At 35.1% G+C, this 19,762-nt stretch overlaps 1 protein-coding gene across 2 annotated transcripts; it reads left to right on the forward strand.

Annotated features, from left to right (window-relative positions):
* The first annotated feature begins 1,910 nt into the window (after positions 1–1,910).
* LOC103996204 (myosin-17) lies at positions 1,911–18,118 on the forward strand. 2 transcript variants are annotated; one of them, XM_009417066.3, is made up of 39 exons: positions 1,911–2,183; positions 4,193–4,321; positions 6,669–6,812; positions 6,911–7,056; positions 7,368–7,524; positions 7,644–7,702; positions 8,020–8,179; positions 8,262–8,411; positions 8,493–8,629; positions 8,708–8,854; positions 8,942–9,043; positions 9,150–9,207; positions 9,287–9,388; positions 10,793–10,830; positions 10,981–11,107; positions 11,200–11,370; positions 11,893–12,024; positions 12,128–12,237; positions 12,356–12,416; positions 12,797–12,974; positions 13,197–13,402; positions 13,588–13,707; positions 13,793–13,891; positions 14,011–14,232; positions 14,516–14,655; positions 14,863–14,980; positions 15,073–15,123; positions 15,237–15,317; positions 15,465–15,635; positions 15,864–16,013; positions 16,125–16,331; positions 16,393–16,533; positions 16,615–16,685; positions 16,785–16,884; positions 16,950–17,006; positions 17,116–17,172; positions 17,268–17,348; positions 17,417–17,499; positions 17,631–18,118. In XM_009417066.3, the coding sequence occupies exons 1-39, from the start codon at positions 2,181–2,183 to the stop codon at positions 17,752–17,754; spliced, it is 4,590 nt and encodes a 1,529-aa protein (XP_009415341.1). In that variant the 5' UTR covers positions 1,911–2,180; the 3' UTR covers positions 17,755–18,118. The 2 variants fall into 2 exon arrangements, with proteins under 2 accessions (XP_009415341.1, XP_009415340.1); XM_009417065.3 differs by lacking the exon at positions 1,911–2,183 and having other exon boundaries at positions 4,187–4,321.
* Positions 18,119–19,762: the final 1,644 nt, after the last annotated feature.

The raw sequence follows: 19,762 nt of genomic DNA on the forward strand, positions 1-19,762 counted from the left end.
CAATGAAACCATAAATGGACTATCAATATATATATGTAATAGATTTTCACCTTACTAAAAATTATAACTTTTGTGATTACTATAGACAAGTCTCCTTTTTTGGTCATCGTGTCCTCTTTGATTCAAACCATAAATATTTCCACCTTCTATGATTATAATCATCACCATCAATATTAAAAATTTTAAGACAATCCTGATCGAACAAAAAATAAAAAAGTAAACCTAAAAATAAAAATGATGCCAGCTATAGATTAATGATAAAAATGAGGAAAAAAATAATATGATAATAGTAGAAAGTAGACAACTATATTTAACAACTAAATTCATATCGGTATCGTTTGGTGCCACCAATCCTTTGTTCCAATGTTAAAATTCAAGACACTAATAAGTGATCACACCTAACATTTGGCTAGATCGACCTTCTTTGGTATCTTTTTTTGGTTGGAATAAAACGACGTCTTATAGAAGATTAACATAAATTAGATTATTTCTTAATAATTTAAAATTTTAAAATTATTAATCACATAATCATAATATTGATGGATTGATGATGTATCATCCTCAATATTCCTCGAATGGTAGTGATGTTGTGTGACCAACACAAAATGATAATTACGACTAAATTTTGAATTAAAAATTCTGTTTAATTAATTTTTTTTTTCTTGCGCTAATTAAATATCCACGAAACCAAATAGTCGTTTGTCAGCATATGAAATAAATAAACGAAAAACAAGTAAAGGGAGTACTTACTACCTTCATCTACTTCCTCCTTCAAAGTCTCTCGAGGAATCGAGTGTGAGGAGCTCCAAAATGCTAATAAGTTAACGTAGATTTAGATTTTGGAACTTGGGGGAGGGGAGGATAGATTAAATGTCATTAACGGCTATTCTCTTATCCTTTCTTCCTTCCATACAAATCCAACTTGTTCATATATAGATTTAGGATGATTTTCTTAGAAATTATTTATATTTTTAAATATTTTTCAATTGGTACTTGTCATTTTATTTTTTTAATAGTATTCCTAATTTAAAAAATAGCTAAACTATCTTTTAATTTTAAAAGAAATATTAGAAAACATGTTTGAAAACACTATAAATAATTTAAATAGACTCATAATGTCACTTACGGTGTTCTTCAATAATGTTTATAGTGTTTTCAGTACATTAATAAAAAAAATTATTACAAAATAATAAATGAGTCAAATAAAAATACTATAATAATTAGAAATCGATAAAAAAAATAAAAAATGACAAAAAAACTATTGAAATATATTTTAGGTATTTTAAATTAGGAATATTATTTGGGGAAAAAATAAAAAAGTAATTTTGAAAAATACTCAAAATATAGATGTATTTTTTTTAAAAATCATAGCCTAAAGATTCTACCTGCATGGGTGGGTGGAGCAAAGCCAGCGGAACACTCGGTGACTGCTTGTGACCCTAAAGAACACGTTCAGCTATGTATTCGTCCGGTAACTATTTAAGCACTCGTGAATCTACCTGCTTTGTCAACGAAGGCAGCCACGGGCCCACTTGCGTTCGCGGACGGATAATTGGAAACGTGGCGGCCGCGGGTAAGAAATGAAGGGGTAGGAAAAGCGACGCCAATGGCTTCCATTTACTCGAGAACAACTGAATGGGATGAAACGAGAGACACGACGGCAGAAGGCAGCAAAGGAAGGGGTGGGTCATGGAAGGGCAAAACAGTCATTCGAGGTAATGTGCGTGTCCGGGCGCCGACTGATCCGAGCACGTTTCCGACATTTGCTTCTGTTTTTTAGGAAAAGGAAACGAACGGCAACAACAAAAAGGAAAAGAAGAAAAAACAACAACGAGTAAGCGAATTTAATTACCGTGGCGGTCTTTTATTTTATTTCTTTTCGCTGTTACAAGGGAAGCAATGGTCGCGTCGCTCGAGTTTTTGTTGTAGGCTCTACCTGTTTTTGTTGGTGTGCACACCACGACGCCTCTGCTTCTCCCGGACGAACATAGCGAGCGAGATAAAGAAGAAGAAGAAGAAGAAGAGGTGAGGGGGCAAGAGGGAAAGCGATCGCCTCCGAATCCTCCGAGTGCTATCGGGGTTTCCTCCTTCCCCGTCCTCCATCGCCTCCGATCTCATCGATCGTCTCTCGAGGAGGAGGAGATTCCGATCTGAATCGCTCGATCCCGCGCCGATGATCCATGGTACGGAGTCGCCGTCCACTCTTTATGTTTTCTCGAAGTCTAATTTCTTTTCTGATCTTCTATGTCTTTGTTTCCTTCTTCTGGATAAGTCAAATTTATTTAGGACCGAGGATACCTTCTCTCGGGTTCAGTTTCTTGTGTACTCCTCCCAGGAATAACGGGCCTCCGTGATTCTAGGGCTTATGCTTGCAGTGTAACGGCTCATCAGAGGATGATTTGGTCCACCTGTAGTCTTAGATGATATAAGCATATTAGATAACGTGTTTCGATGTGGAATTCGCTGGTTATACCCGTCGAATGAATTGGTCTTAAGTTGGGAAAATATCGATCACGATACAATGATAATAATGCCTAAAACTGACGAAGCTAAGGATACAACTATTGCGGCAATCGGTAACCACTAAAGAAATGCATGGAGGAGGTTGGTTTGGAAATCGAGATTGTTGGGACAAATTGCTGCTGAATTGCTTATAAAGGGAAGAGTAATGTTCTTCGTCATTAGGTTCACCAGGTCTTTTTTACCAGCTTAGAGACTCAGATATGAGGTAGGTATGTTGGATCGTGTTGAAGTACGTTCATCAATTGCAACTTTTTATCGGATTCAATATGCCCTGACAAAAAGTTTGAGGGTTCGTGACAAACGAAGAGAGAGCGAGTTTGCTTATAGTGGCATTTGATCCATTATGCCACTAAATTATGGGCTTAACTGGTGCATTATGAAACATGCCATAGTGATATTAGCCTGTCTCTCTTTTAATTTCTCTCGCAAAAGGGAGATAGATTCAAGGATATCAGAATTCAAGGAGATAAATTCAAGGATTAACTGTATATATTTTTACCTCAAGATGTCAACAGGATAGGGATTAAAGTGATTTGATTTCTGTACTTGATGATAAAAAAAGATTTGTACAGTGGGCCTAGAAATACTCGACTGAACAAATGAATTCTAAAGCAAAAGATACTTCTTGAAAATTTTTAGCATATAAATTACATGGGAGCATGTTGTTATTTTAATAGATTGTATAAAATGCAAGAGAATGGTGAAGAACTTTTACGATATTTTATTCAGAATGATCCTAAGATTTGCAGTACGATGCAAACCAAGAGGTGGGTTAAGGAAGTAATAAGTTAAGATAACTGAAAATAAAAAATGGTTGAGTTGCTGCCTTCTGCTTCTTGATCTCCATGATTGCCCTTTCTGTTCATAGGATTCATCACGCACTAGCTGCAGATATTCTGTACAGGTTTTGCCTTCGCTTTCTTTTCTTGCGAGCTATTCAGATAGATATGCAGTTAGTTGGTCTATTCTGCGCAAGAGAAGAATAACTTAGTTGAGTTGCTGTCTTCTGCCTCTAGATTTCCACCACTGGCCTTTCTGCCTGCAGGAATTGTCATCTACTAGCTGCTGACATTCTCAACAGTCTTTTTCTGTCATTTTTCTCCCAAGATGCTCTAATTGATGTGTGGTTTTGTGACCTAATCTCCCACCAACATGCCTAATTTTAGATGATTGTTTTTCCAACTTCTGCTACACTAACTCAATAGTTCTGCCTGACCACGGGGACCTGCCCATGTTGCCTCTAGCTAAGGTGGTGCATTCTAGTTGTCTTTAATAGGTTGTAAACTAATAATGGGTTAAGCTGCATCCACAGTCCTCCACTTATTGGCTAAGTACCATTGGCTCTATATGTGGTTGCCTGGACCGCCTTTTCAGTACAGTCAAAGGAAGCAAATATTTTATAAGATCTTTACTAACTTCTAGCATTTTTTCTATAAATTTCAGATGTAAATACTTGAGATTTTTAAGAATTAATGACCTCAGATTCTTTTGTTTGATATATAGTTTACATATTTGTTATTCAGATTTGGAAGAAATATGGTATCATGCAATATGATTAATTAGAAAAGATATATGTTCTCTGGTTACTGAATTTCATGTTTTCATGCCACATGATACTGAATCTGTACATGCCTTTGACTTATATGTCTGACCGATAATGCATATGCAGGCAAGTCTAGATAACATCATTGTGGGATCTCATGTCTGGGTTGAAGATCCAGTTCTGGCTTGGATCGATGGAGAGGTTTTTAAGATTAATGGTAATGAGGTTCATGTGCACACAACAAATGGGAAAACGGTATGTGTGCAAAGTATTTTTCGGTTCATTTTATTCTCATGAAAATCCTTGTCATCAATATTGTCATTGTTTGTGTCAATGTAAACTTTGACTAGCCTTTGACACCTATGGAGTGCCTATCTAACTTGTGTCAGTTCTTTTCAAATTTCTTATTTTTTAATGAAGAATATGATATTAGCCCATCTATTCATTTTTATAACCTAAGTAATACATTCTAGTAATTTGTCCTGCTGCAAGACTTAAACATGTCTTCTATTACATTGTTACTTTGTAAATAACTATCCTTTTTTATAACATTTCTGGGTTATATTATTTATTAGATTATTTTCCTTTTTGTTGTGTTTACATGTGTGTGTGTGTGTGTATATCTATGTTGGCCTAGGTGAATTAGTAATTGGTGATATAGTTATTTGGTTTGCTTGGGTAACAAGGGAGGGGTTGGATGGACAACAACCTCTAGGGAAACTGGAGAGAATAAAGAAGATGGTAGTGATAACCTGTCTTGCATATGAGGAAGTAATTTCAGTTTAATAGAAAAGTGGGAGAATCGTAATTAACTTGAATCAAGGTTTGAGGAATTTAGTTGCAACAGTAGAATTTAGAGTTATAGTCATGTCAACTCTGTTTAGTCAACTAAATCAGATCAATCAATTGAATTTGCCAGGATGGGCCTGGATCAGTAGGTATGCACTGAAGCTAGTTTTGTCAGCTGGTGGCAGTTGAGAAGAGTGGAGATGAATTGGAAGGTGTGAAAATGGATTTGATGTTGGAACAACCACATCCTTATCTATTTTTAACCAACAGATGCAAATACCTCACAAAAATCTTTTAGTAACCATATAAATTTAGATTCATAAAGATATGTATTGGATATATATAATGGATGTGTTTGAATTGGGTTTTAGGTCGATATAGATGTGAAAACTATAGAAATCAAAGAAAACATGAAAATAAACAAAAAAGAAATCAATTCAAATCTATCAATCATGTTTATTTAATTAACAACTTTAAAGCAAATGCAAAAATGAAAATGAGGAATGAGAAAAAAATTACTACGTAGGAAATAGAAATCAGATAACAAATTTTCTTTAGATAATAGAGGTAAAATTTTCGAGTCCAGGATCTTGCAATAATGTAAACATATCCAGCTCCACATGAAGATGGTAATGGATTTTACATACATTGGCCTATCTAGTATCTCCCCTTCATCATCCAGATTCAGTTTTTGGTTGATTTTAACTGATTTGTGGCTGATTACCTAATTGTATTTTGTTGTTTAAGCTAAATCACGACCATAAAAATAAAATGATCCTTTTATATAGTGCAGATAATGGTCAACTAGGAAAGATTTGTGGACTTAAATTTTTTTTAAGAAGCTCCTATTAGTAGTGCTTCTTAGATAACACATTTCTACTTACTAAAACAATAACTTTTGTACCTTGATAAGAGTTTTTATATTGCCTTCTCATCAAATAACATAGTGCTGCTGTAATCATGAACTTGATTTTTCCATGGCTTCTGTGCGTTCTATACCACAGTACTAAAAAAGAATTCTCATTGCCCATTGCCCATTGCTGCTCTATCTTTTTGCTTGCAGACAGTCTAATAAGCTCAAGAACCATCTCTAATTCTGTACTTGGGCATATATATTTCCAGAAAATAATTATACTCGAATGCCAATATATTGAACCATCTGTAGTTCTCTACCTGGACAGAGTTCTCTACTTGGACATAAACTACTTCCACAAAATAATAACACTCATTTGCATGCCATTAAATTTTATTTTACTCTTTTCTGATATCAACAAGCAGTATACTGACTCCCATGGTTTCTAGAAATTAGTCATCTGATTTAGGGTTTGTTTCTTGGACATTGTAAAGCCAGAGGAAGTAATGAGGTGATTAACATACTTTGGCCTCATTATCATTGTATTTTTTAAAGAATCAGAAGTTATACAATGCTCTCTGTTAGCATTTTTATGCACAAGATTTCCCTTCTACAAGAGCTTCCTTGTATTTGTATATGTCTATGTGCACAATGAAAAAAGTAAGTGTCAGCACGACAAGAGGCTCCAGGTCAGTATCATGCCAGCATGGTATGACATTACTGGTATGATTAGAGATTTATAATTTTAGATGGTAAGATGAGCTCAATGCATGCTATCAAAGTTGGAAATAATATTTGTGTGGGTCCAAACCTATACATCTTATTAGTTCCTTGATTTCAAATTTCTACTTTTGGTTGTTTTGGCAGTATTACTAATCTAGGTAGTTCTTCAGTTAGTTGTTCTTTTACTATTGGCACTTAAATATTCACTGAATTGTGATTATCTTTCTTCACATGCAGGTTGTGGCAAACATATCTAAAGTGTTTCCCAAGGATACAGAAGCTCCACCTGCTGGAGTGGATGATATGACAAAATTATCATACTTGCACGAACCTGGAGTATTGCAGAATCTTGCGACACGTTATGAACTTAATGAAATATACGTGAGCTGCTCATAATATTCACTGTTTTTATGTTGAATGCTATTGACTAATAAAAGTTGTCTATGCACTCTAACTCCGTAATTCTTTGGCTTTGTCAGACATACACTGGAAATATCCTGATCGCCGTGAACCCATTTCAAAGATTACCTCATCTCTACGATACCCACATGATGGAGCAATATCAAGGGGCAGCTTTTGGGGAGCTAAGTCCTCATGTTTTTGCAGTTGCAGATGTTGCTTACAGGTGATATTAATTGTATTCACAACATAATAAAGAGCATGGTTTGCAGTACCGATCCATACCGCCCGGTACGGGCGGTACGTACCGGTCCGCCAGACTTTCGGTACGCGGACCATAGGTTACCGTTCCGACACTGTAGCAGTACTGTAGCACTGTAGCACTGCTACAGTGCTCGACACGCCTGAGTGTACCGAGCGGTATACCGTACCGTACCGGTACCGAGCCCGGGTCAAAACGCCGGTATGGTACGGTACGGCGAACCTTGATAAAGAGAGTATCTTCTTTTACATGGGTTTATTTCTATATGGAAACAGGGCTATGATTAATGAAGGGAAAAGAAACTCCATCTTGGTTAGTGGAGAAAGTGGTGCTGGTAAGACTGAAACAACTAAGATGCTTATGCGATATCTGGCATACTTGGGTGGACGATCTGGAATAGAAGGAAGGACCGTCGAACAACAAGTTTTGGAAGTAAGATATGATAAACTTGTTTTTCAGTGTTTGATTATTAACATTTACTTCTTATTTTACTCATAGCAAACTACATAGATAGGTGTAGTTTGGACTGATATCTATCATCATTCTCTCAGTCCAATCCAGTTCTTGAAGCTTTTGGCAATGCCAAAACTGTTCGAAACAATAACTCAAGGTAACACTATTTTAGTATTCTTTCCTTTTTGGACAAGTATTTTCTTTTCATGTCAAGCATTAGTAATGTGGCGTTTGATCAACAGTCACTTTGATGCATCTGTTGAAAATTGAGGCAAATGTTTAATCAGCTGTGAATAATATGTTTCACATTATTTTGGTATCATATTAACAGTAACTTTGGTTCATCTGTCGAAAATTGAGATAAATGCTTGATCAGCTGTATATAATATGTTTCACATCATTTTGGTACCATATTTGCTATGTTCAAATATCTAATTTGTCTTTCTTGTTTTTGTTCATCCAATATCGATTTAGTCGGTTTGGTAAATTTGTTGAGATCCAATTTGACAATAACGGAAGGATATCAGGTGCTGCTATTAGAACATACTTACTTGAAAGATCTCGTGTCTGCCAAATTAATGATCCTGAGAGAAACTATCATTGTTTTTACCTTCTCTGTGCTGCACCTCATGTGGTATGTATGCCCTGCCATTGTTTTTAAATGGGTTATGTTAAATCTTGGAATGGACATTATAAAATGTTTACCTATGTGGCAGGAGATCGAGAAGTATAAGTTGGGGAGTCCGCAATCATTTCATTATCTTAACCAATCCAAATGCTTCAAATTAGATGGGGTTGATGAAGCTCAAGAATATCTATCTACCAGAAGGGCCATGGATATAGTTGGGATCAGTGAGCATGAACAGGTATGCTTCTTTAGGTTATTCTAAAGTAAGTTGGTTCTTTAATTCTGAACATTGTTATTCAATTGTATTGTTTATATTCAGGAGGCAATATTCAAGGTTGTAGCTGCCATACTTCATATTGGAAATATTGATTTTGCTAAAGGGCCAGAAATAGATTCATCTGTTATCAAAGACGAGAAGTCAAGATTTCATCTTAACATGGCAGCCGAACTTCTGATGTATGCCCAAGTTATCTGTTTCTGTTCTGTGAAAAATTATTCTTTTACCAACATGGCATGAAATAATGTTTATGTCAGGTGTGATGTCAAGGGTTTAGAGAATGCATTGATAAAACGTGTCATGGTGACCCCTGAAGAAGTTATTACAAGAACTCTTGATCCTGCTTCCGCAATTGTCAGCAGGGATGGTTTAGCAAAAACCGTCTATTCCCGACTATTTGATTGGTAAGAGCTCTGTCTTGTTGTGAAAATCCTGGCACTGGTCCTTTATGATAGTGCAATTAATCATTTGATTGGTCACACTCTATACAGGCTTGTAGACAAAATAAATGTATCAATTGGGCAGGATCCAAATTCAAAGTCACTGATTGGAGTTCTTGATATATATGGTTTTGAAAGTTTCAAATGTAATAGGTAATCCATCAATAGGAAAATGCAATCACAGTTTTGCTTTCAGGGATTACGGATGGTTAAACATGATAATTGATGATTCTTATCTTTTGTCTTGTGCTCAAAACAGTTTTGAACAGCTCTGTATCAATTATACAAATGAAAAGCTGCAGCAACATTTCAATCAGGTTTTCCTAAAGCTTTTTACATAATTTTGTAGATTGAATTAATTATAGGTTCAATTTTAACACATGATGCCATGTCCAGCATGTCTTCAAGATGGAGCAAGAGGAGTATACCAAGGAGGAGATTAACTGGAGCTACATAGAATTTGTTGATAACCAAGATGTTCTGGATTTGATTGAGAAGGTTTATCATTTTTTGTCATAATTTTATTTTGATTTGTGATTTTTTGCAGAAATTGGTGATTTTGTTTGGTAGCATCTTGATCAGATTCATTATTTATGCATTTACAACAACTATACTTTTTTTAATGGGTAAAATTGATAGGACAATGTCCAGAGAACATATGGGTCAAGAATGAGTTTGGTAACCTCGAAGAACATATCTGTATTAGAAAATCAATTTAGTTTTTAAGCCCAAGCGTTTCATCTTTGTTAACCATGAAACTGTATAAGATTGATAATATCATAATAGTGTTTGGTGGGGAACAGTAGGATACACATAAATTTCATGGATGGATGAAAACATCCTTTCAGCTGTGAATCCTTTTTGTGGTGGTATAATTTGCTCAAGAAAGCATAGAAAAGATAAATGTTCTTTTTAACTGCTCATGTACTGGTTTATTCCATTGAGGAGTAGGAGGTTGATCCAACACTATTTGATTTCAGCTCTATTGGATATTTTTCCCTGCCACTGAGCTCTTTTGATGACAGTCAATCCAAGAGTCTTAATGTACTTTCAACAATATGCCATTCGATATAATGCCAATGTGAATGTGTGGCATTCTTTTGATCATATAGAAGTGATTGGATGTTAACATTACCAGTTCTCTTTCTATACTATAGCTACTAATTATCCACTTTATCAACCCAGTGCAGTTCTGGTATAAAAAATCTCAATTTCTATACCAGTATGATCATGCTGCTCTTTAGTGAAATGACAGTGCTAGCCCTAACATATTGGTGCACTATGTCCAATGACAGAGCATTAGTCTTACTTTATCGTGTTCTGTCTCTGTTCTACAATAACTATTGGTGCACCCATTTTGTTGAACACAAAACTTGTACTATCTGGTATAATCATATGGATAATCCTCCAACTTTCCTGCAATATTTGTCTTTAGCTTCAACAAAACTGTTGTCGGTGGATGATACAAGTCTGCAAGTGCAATCTGCCAATTCTATTACTTGACAACTGTGATCCTACTGATTTTTGTACGTCAATTTGAACGCCTAACAAATTCAACTACTTGACAATATACCAAATATCTTTTAACGAATGTGGATATGTTGTTTCTGTGCAGTACAGTTTAATGTGAATGAAGTAATAAGGTAGTAACACAAGGCCCTGAGTGCATTTGCAACATTTAATGCCCAGACTTTAGCATGTCAGTTCAGATGCATATTGAACTCAACTACTTGATGTTATTTGTCATAAGTCTTTTCTTATATGTGGAATTATAGAATTGGCTGTATGTAAAGCTGGAAGGCACAATATATATGACCCTGAGTTTGCTTTCAATTTTTTTAAACAAATTTTCTTTTGGCTACCAACTTACTTGCCATTATGACGACAAATATTTTATTTCAGAAACCTGGAGGAATAATTGCGCTTCTTGATGAAGCCTGGTATGTGTTGATTGCTTCCCTTGTTTTGGTACAAAACCATTTTTCTACTTGGAAGGAAATTCTATCAAGTAACATTAGGATTCTTATATGTCCATATGCATCTATTCTAAAGTAACTTTTGATTTATCCTACATTTCTTGCTTGATTCAGCATGTTTCCCAAGTCAACACACGAGACATTTGCTCAAAAATTGTATCAAACATTCAAAAACAACAAGAGGTTTATAAAACCAAAACTTTCTCGCACAAACTTTACAATTGGCCATTATGCTGGAGAGGTAAGTATTCATTTTTTGAATATGCTGAAGTACTTTTATTGAATCTTCCTTTGATTGGATTAATATATCTATTATCTATACTATCTACTTAGGTAACATATCAAGCTGACTACTTCTTGGACAAAAACAAAGATTATGTTGTGGCAGAACATCAAGAATTATTGAATGCTTCCAAGTGCCCATTTGTTTCGGGTTTATTTCCACCACTTCCTGAAGAGACATCAAAATCTTCCAAATTCTCTTCCATCGGAGCCCGCTTTAAAGTAATATTTTTTTTTTTCTGTTCATATATTATTTTCTGTATGTTACAAATAATATTATTTTTCTAGTAATTGTTTTCTTAAACTCATGTGTGAAATGACCTGCTTACTCTTCTTTAGTAGTGAATCCTTGTGCAGAGGTAATATTTACGAGTGAATGTCACCCTGTGATTCCACGATTTGCACAACTGTCATCAAGTAGAAACTGCATGGCACATAACTACACATGGGTTAACTTAATATTTCTGGTGTCCATTGAATTTTTTTTTTTTTGCATTTATAGATGGAAATTTTTTATACTGATTGAGTAATAGGTGAGATTTTCTAATAGGATCATCAACCTTGTGCTTTTATCCATGGGAGGGCATCTATGAGTGTAGACATACATAAACTTGCAATTTTTTTTAAATTTTGTGCTTCAGTGTCTACAAGAAAGATGTGTACAATGACTTTTAAGTTGATTTGCTTAGTTAATTAGTTACAAATACACTTCTCTTTTTGACTTGTGATCTTACAAAATCTCAGCTACAACTCCAATCGCTGATGGAAACCTTGAACTCAACTCAACCTCATTACATCAGATGTGTGAAGCCAAATAATGTCCTCAAACCTGCTATTTTTGAGAACTTCAATGTTATCCAACAGTTGCGATGTGGAGTAAGTCCCATCTTACTACAATTGACTTGTAATTCTTTTTGATATTATTTTCAATCATCACATAATCTTTTACCATTTTGCTTTGGCTTCTTCACACATCTAGGGTGTTCTTGAAGCAATCCGGATCAGCTGTGCTGGATATCCGACTCGAAGAACATTTTATGAATTTCTCCTTCGATTTGGTCTTCTTGCCCCAGATGTTTTGGAAGGAAAGTAAGCCTTTGTAAATCTGTAAAATGAATTTTGAATTATCTCTAAATTACGTGGTGTTGTATGTATATGAGCTTAATATTTTAACGCACCTGCTTTTGATCTTTGTAAATCTGGATAGCTGTGATGACAAGATTGCTTGCCAAAAGATTCTGGACAAAATCGGATTGAAAGGTTACCAGGTAAGACCATTGTTACCAGATGTTTTTTGTTTTCTTTTTTATGATGTTCAATTACTACTCTACAGGGACAGCTTTTGGATTAACTTAGTAAGCTGAGTATGTCAAAGAATGTAACATAGAAAATTCTCTTTAGACATTTATAAGAATGGGCAGAATCTATGAGGAAAAAGAACTGCATTACATCTTCTCTTAGTTATACACTAAAGGCTACTGATGTTTTGGGTCCCTTTCTCCTTAAAAATATAGAGAATAACAAATTTTCTCCATTGAAAATGCTTTTTCTTATCAACCTACATCTTTTAATTTGTTCTACTCAAATTCATTGAGAATTTTTATTTGAGCATGTCTTTTCTCACATTGTGTATCACCGTCATGGGCAGCTAGGCAAGAGCAAAGTGTTTCTGAGGGCTGGCCAGATGGCTGAACTGGATGCTAGACGAGCAGAGGTACTTGGAAGAGCAGCTAGAACAATTCAGAGGCAAATCCGTACATATATTGCTCGTAAAGATTTCCTTAAACTACGGAAAGCAGCTATTCATCTGCAGTCTTTATGGAGAGGTATGGTTGAGATATTATAAGATTGGTACATCTTTTCCTTATCATAAGAAAGGTTACCCTAAGACTAAGTTGTGCTTGTTCTTTCTTTCAATTGGATGTGCTATCATTCATTTGGAAGTCCTGTGATCTAGTTATTAAGTCTGAATCGTTTGGATTTTGATTTTTCTCTTGTGCATCAGTAAAAAAAGTCTTTATTTGTGTTCTCAATTTGGTTAAATTCAGGGAGATTGGCCTGTAAGCTTTATGAGTATATGAGACGTGAAGCAGCAGCAGTCAAAATTCAAAAGAATCTGCGTCAATATTTTGCAAGGAAATTGTATACAACACTTCGATCATCAGCAATTATTTTGCAAACAGGCTTAAGGGCAATGACTGCACGCGATGACTTTAGATTTAAAAGGCAAACTAAAGCTTCAATTTGTATTCAGGTGTCTTATTCTCTCTTTGCTGGAAACAGCTTCTAAAACTTTAGCTACATGGTTTTATGTTGTTCTGAAAGAGAATCTATAATACATCACTTCATAAATGAGCTGGCATGTATGTTTTTTAATTTCTTAATCTACCAATTGTTCATTTGGACTATGATTTAAACATATTTTGTCCTTTGCTTCAGGCTCGGTGGCATTGTCACCGAGATTATTCTTACTACAAGAGATTGCAGAAGGCAACGCTTACTTATCAGTGTGCTTGGAGACAAAGGCTTGCAAGAAAAGAGCTTAGAAAGCTAAGAATGGTCTCTTCTTAACTCTGGATTTCTGAATTTCTCCAAATAAAATGAAGCTTATACATAACCTAGTTGTTAACTCAAATTTCTGCAGGCTGCTAGGGAAACAGGAGCCCTAAAAGAAGCGAAAGACAAGCTTGAAAAGCGTGTGGAGGACTTGACATGGCGTTTGCAGCTTGAGAAACGACTAAGAGTAATAATCCTTTCTAAATAATTCTCCATGCGATACGTTGGCACTTTATCTATTCTTCTGTTTAGTATTCTGTGCTTGTTGATGAGTTGCGAGATAACCTGCTTGACTCCAATATGCAGACTGATCTGGAGGAGACAAAGGCACAAGAAATTGCTAAACTACAAGAGATGTTGCATGAGACGCAACTGCAGGTAGAAGAATCAAAGTCCATGGTTATCAAGGAACGTGAGGCTGCACGCAAGGCTATCGAGGAAGCACCTCCTGTCATAAAGGAAACCCCTGTTTTGGTTCAAGATACAGAAAAGATCAATGCATTAACTGCTGAAATTGAAAACCTGAAGGTAGGACCAACAAACTCATTCAGACATTAGATCTCTCTCTATATATGGTGTCCTGGGTTCTGAATCAGGACCATGTGCATTAGGAGCGAGAAAAGACAGGAAAACCAGGAATTGTAGACATTTGTATGCTGATTAATGAGAACCTCTATTGTATTTACCATTATAGTACGTTATGTTCTACAAATTACCTGTGTTTAAATTAGATGCCTGTTAAATGAATTACTTTGTTGTTCACTCTGAATTATGTAGTAATTTTGTTTTTATTCTCTTATTATCATGACAGGCTTTAATGCAAACAGAAAAGCAGGCAACTGATGCAGCCAATAAATCATTAGCTGAAGCTCAGGAAAGAAATAATGAACTACTCAAGAAAGTTGAAGATTCTGAGGCAAGAGCTGAGCAACTTCAAGACACTGTTCAAAGGTTTCTGATTTAGTGATCTTTTTTTTTGGGGGGTTTTATCTCCAGCAATTTAGGTATCATTTTGGATAAATGTAGATGGAATGCATGAGAATTTTAAAATTTTATGTTATAAATACTATAAGAAGCTAAAACCAGTTACCAGTCATATGTCCTGAAGATTTGCTTCAATAACATGAGGTAATAGTTGTATCTTCTTTCCGAGCACAGGCTTGAAGAGAAAGTATCAAACTTGGAGTCAGAAAATCAAGTACTACGTCAACAGGCAGTTGCCATTTCACCAACCACCAGAGCATTAACTACACGCCCAAAAACAACTATCATCCAGGTGCCTTTCATCCTTAATGCTTATACTGTTGTTTTGTTTAGTGTATATGGATGTCTTGCTTATGCTATCATATTATTGTGCCTTTGTTACAGAGAAGCACAGAAAATGGGAATATTCTGAATGGTGAATCAAAACTTGCTTTGGTAAGCATAATAATTGAATTCTAATGAGCATTCGGCTTCTGTGATATCGAATGTCATTCCCGAAAAAGATAGGTAAATTAACCTGGATGATTCTCCTTACATAAAAACTGTAGGATCTTAGTCCTGGTATACCTAGTTCCAAGGAGCTCCAAAATGATGATAAACCACAGAAGTCACTCAATGAAAAGCAGCAGGTATAATTTTAGTTAATTTTTAAATAAAAGCCATTCAGTAAAGATGCTTTAATATTTGTGCATCTTGTTGATATTGAATTTTGTCACAACTTCTTGTTCGATCATGCTGATTACATCCATCTATTTTTTCACAATGCTGTTTTCCAGGAGAACCAGGACTTGCTTATTGAATGCATCTCTAAGGACCTAGGATTCTCTCAGGGTAGGCCTATTGCTGCTTGTCTCATCTACAGATGCCTTCTTCACTGGAGATCCTTCGAAGTTGAAAGAACTAGTATTTTTGACCGTATAATCCAAGCAATAGGCTCAGCTATTGAGGTATGAAAAACCTTTTTAATTGTTGCTGGGACTTTATTGTGTTTCGTCATATGTGAATAAGGAATTTAATGCATTTACAATTTTGTGTTAGATTTGTGACCACTCTATGCAACCTCAACAATCTTTCATGTTTACCTAACCCATATTAGTGAAACTGCTACATGATCTTATTCATAGTTCCGTGCCAGTTTTTTATTTAACTAAAATTTCAACTTGCATATCTGAAAGGCCCAGGATAACACTGATGTCTTATCCTACTGGTTGTCCAATTCATCTACTTTATTGTTACTTCTCCAACGGACACTAAAAGCAAGTGGAACCGCAAGTTTGACTTCACAGAGGCGTCGAGCATCAGCTTTGTTTGGGAGGATGTCTCAAGTAAGGCAGCAGAACCTTTTTCCCAGAAGAAGATGATGAGTGTTTTCACTATGGTTTCCTTCTAATTTTTCGTTGTTTAATGTGTTTTTATTAATTTCCCTGCATTTTAAGGGGATTCGAACTTCTCCTCAAAGTGCTGGGCTCTTTTCTTTTAATGGCCGCATGATGGGTGGATTGAGTGATTTGCGTCAAGTTGAAGCAAAATATCCTGCTCTGCTTTTCAAGCAGCAGCTTACTGCTTTTCTCGAGAAAATTTATGGAATGATCAGAGACAATCTAAAAAAAGAAATATCTTCACTGCTTGCCTTGTGTATCCAGGTATGAAGAAACTTTTCATATATTTGTGCTTGAAATTTTGTTAATATTGCTAACCATGCAGGCACCAAGAACATCTCGTGCAAGCTTATTGAAAGGGTCACGATCTCAAGCAAATGCTATGGCCCAGCAGGCACGAATCGCGCATTGGCAGAGTATTGTGAAAAGCTTAACCGACTACTTGAAAATACTGAAAGCCAATTATGTAAGTTTTGTAGTGGCAATCTATTTAATTTCATAAATGTTTAGCAAAACTTTTGGTCCTTATCCTTTTTTCACCACTCAGGTCCCTCCATTTTTAGTCCGCAAGGTGTTCACCCAAATCTTTTCGTTTATAAATGTTCAACTGTTTAACAGGTACGTCAAGTTTAAATGTAAATTCCATGCCACTATTTTTGTAGTCATGTGAACTTTCTTATTGAAAAGAATAATTTCCTTTTTGTGCTCTTTATATAGCCTTCTGTTGAGGCGTGAGTGCTGTTCATTTAGCAATGGGGAATATCTCAAAGCAGGATTGACTGAGTTAGAACACTGGTGCTATGATGCAACCGAAGAGGTGGAATCCTTTGATCTCAGTCAACTTTTATCAAGGCATTGAACTAAAATATCATTTGCACACAGTATGCAGGTTCTGCCTGGGATGAGTTGAAGCATATTAGGCAGGCTGTTGGTTTCTTGGTATGTTGTCTTTTATGAAGAACACAGCTGTTGACTGCTATTGAAGAAGGTTCAATATTTTTAATTTTTAATTTTTGAGAAACATCACATAATATATTCATTGATCCAGGTTATACATCAGAAGCCGAAGAAGACCTTGAAGGAGATAACCAATGATTTATGTCCAGTTTGGGCCACTACTTTGACCTGTTATGATGTTAAAAACATGGAGTCATTTAGTTATCATACCCATTTTGAACTGTTATCTGATTCTGTTTTCAGGTGCTTAGCATACAACAGTTATACAGAATCAGTACGATGTACTGGGATGACAAATATGGAACACACAGTGTATCGTCGGAGGTAAGTTTTGAATTCAGTTTATTGATGTGGTCAGACTATCATCTAAACATTTATATCCGAATTTTTAGGTCATTTCAAGTATGAGAGTTATGATGACAGAGGATTCAAATAGTGCAGTTGGGAGTTCGTTCTTGTTGGATGATGATTCCAGGTCATTTTTTAATAAACATGTTTAAGTTCTCTGTGTTTTTTTTTAATATTTTGGGGGCGCGGGTGGGTGACGGTGGTTCAGGAATAGGAAAATCTAAGCTGGATTTATCCTTCATCAATTTGTCGATGCAGCATACCTTTCTCTGTGGATGATATTTCCAAGTCAATGACCGAGATAGAGATAGCAGATGTTGATCCGCCACCTCTGATTCGTCAGAATTCAGGCTTTGCTTTTTTGCTACAGAGAAAGGAATAGTAATTCTCATCGCCAAGTGTTCCAGTTCTCAACCATTCAGCAAGATGTGCATACTCATCTCGTAAATATGATGTTATTCTACTCGTGCCAAATTGGCTGGTGAACCAAGGGTAGATGATAGATTATCATTTTAGTATTTGTGTTTGATTTGTTGATTTGTTTTTGTGAATTTATTTTTTCCAGTTGTATTTATTGGTGAATAGCTCTGGGCTGCTATTGGGAATGCTCAGTGTCTATTATTAGGTAGTACGAGGGTGCTGCATCAACAAACATTTAGAAGTTGCATTCGTCTATGCTCTGTTGGTAATGTAGTTGGCAATTGAAGCAACAATAGAAACATTCAAAAGGTTAATCTTTTGTTGTATGTTGAAGGTCTTGTAGATGCAATTATGCCTAGTCTTTCCAACACTAGCAATTTCTTAACTGTGGTATATACTCAATTGTGACTAAAGGGAGGAGGTGGAGGAAGAAGTTGAGAGGAGAGGAAGAAGTTGAGAGGAGAGGAAGGGAAGGGAGGAGAGAAGAAGAGGTGGTGGAGGGGCGACGCACTGAACCGGTTCAGAATATATATAATAAGATTTGAATAGGGGGTTGAAACTGAATTTTTTTTATTAAAAAAGTATCATGGATAAGTTTTCAATGTGGATGCCAAGTCAATTAGTAGGATTTTAAAAAAATATATATATATAAATTGCTCTTACGTGGTAAACAAAAGCTTTCAATACATAATTCGTTTCAGTGAACAGCCGCAGATGGTTAATGTCCCTTCAACGAAGGAGGAGTAATTGCTGGCCCATTCGAAAATATACTGACAAATTGAAAAGAAAATATAATTTGTATTCTCTATCCGGATATCCTTATAGCCTGTAGTCGAATAAAAATAAGGTGTGAGTCAATGTATTGTTATGAGACGATTTAGAATCTATTGTATTTAAAATTATATTTTAAATACACATTGGCAAAATTGTAGGTCAAAAAGTCCATTGAATATTTTGTGATAAATTTATCCTTCTAATTTTTAAATATTTATTTTGAAATAAATATATTTTTGTTTAAATAAATAAAATTTATAAAAAAAATTGTATGGCCCGAATATATAATAAATAAAAATAAAATCATGTAAATAAATATACAATAATATTTTAAAATAAATAATTAAAATATAATCTTATAGAAAATATAAGTCAGGTTGATTTTTCACTAAATCATCATGGCAATCTTGTAATTTTACTCAAAGTCATAGGTACTTATGAAATTTAAAAATTATATTAGCATCTCGTAAATGTTGAAGTGCTAACATTACTATGAGATATCATTTGAGCATTTTAAATGTAACATGAGATTTGAAAAAAAATTATTAGGTTTTAAACATAAATTTCAAATGTGTCATGCAACCATAATGTATATGATGTCTCAACAACTTTGTGTTAAAAAAAAACATGAGGAAAAAGGTTATCGATATGAATGTAATAGATATCCGTCGTCAACAAATATATCTGACTATTGTGATGATATCTCTAACAACTCTGTATGCAATAGATATACGGAAAACAAGACGATAGTAATAATGAAAAAATTAGAAGAGGCTACTAGAATGAACCAATGAATATGCAATATGATAATGTTTCAACAACTCTGTACTTAAATGATATGTTCAACAATCAACACTAACAAAAAAAAAAAGCCACTTGAAAGACATGAAAAACACTATTGTTAGGGGTTTTTATTTTTTTCCAAGGAAAACAAAAAAAACCGTGTGGATATGAATGTAATCAATATCTGTCATCAACAAGATATACCTACCTATTGTGATGATGTCTCAATAACTCTGTATGCAAAAGATACGAGGAAAAGAAGTAGATAAGAATAGTGAAACATATAGAAAGTGATGATGTTTCAACAACTCTGTACTTTAAAGATGTGTTCAACAAATCAACGCTAATAAAGGAAGCTATGTGAAAGATGTGGAAAACACTTTTGTTAGGGGGATCTTTTTTAGGAAAAAAAA

This window comes from Musa acuminata, chromosome BXJ3-8 (genome assembly GCF_036884655.1).
Source record: "Musa acuminata AAA Group cultivar baxijiao chromosome BXJ3-8, Cavendish_Baxijiao_AAA, whole genome shotgun sequence".
Lineage (NCBI taxonomy): Eukaryota > Viridiplantae > Streptophyta > Magnoliopsida > Zingiberales > Musaceae > Musa > Musa acuminata.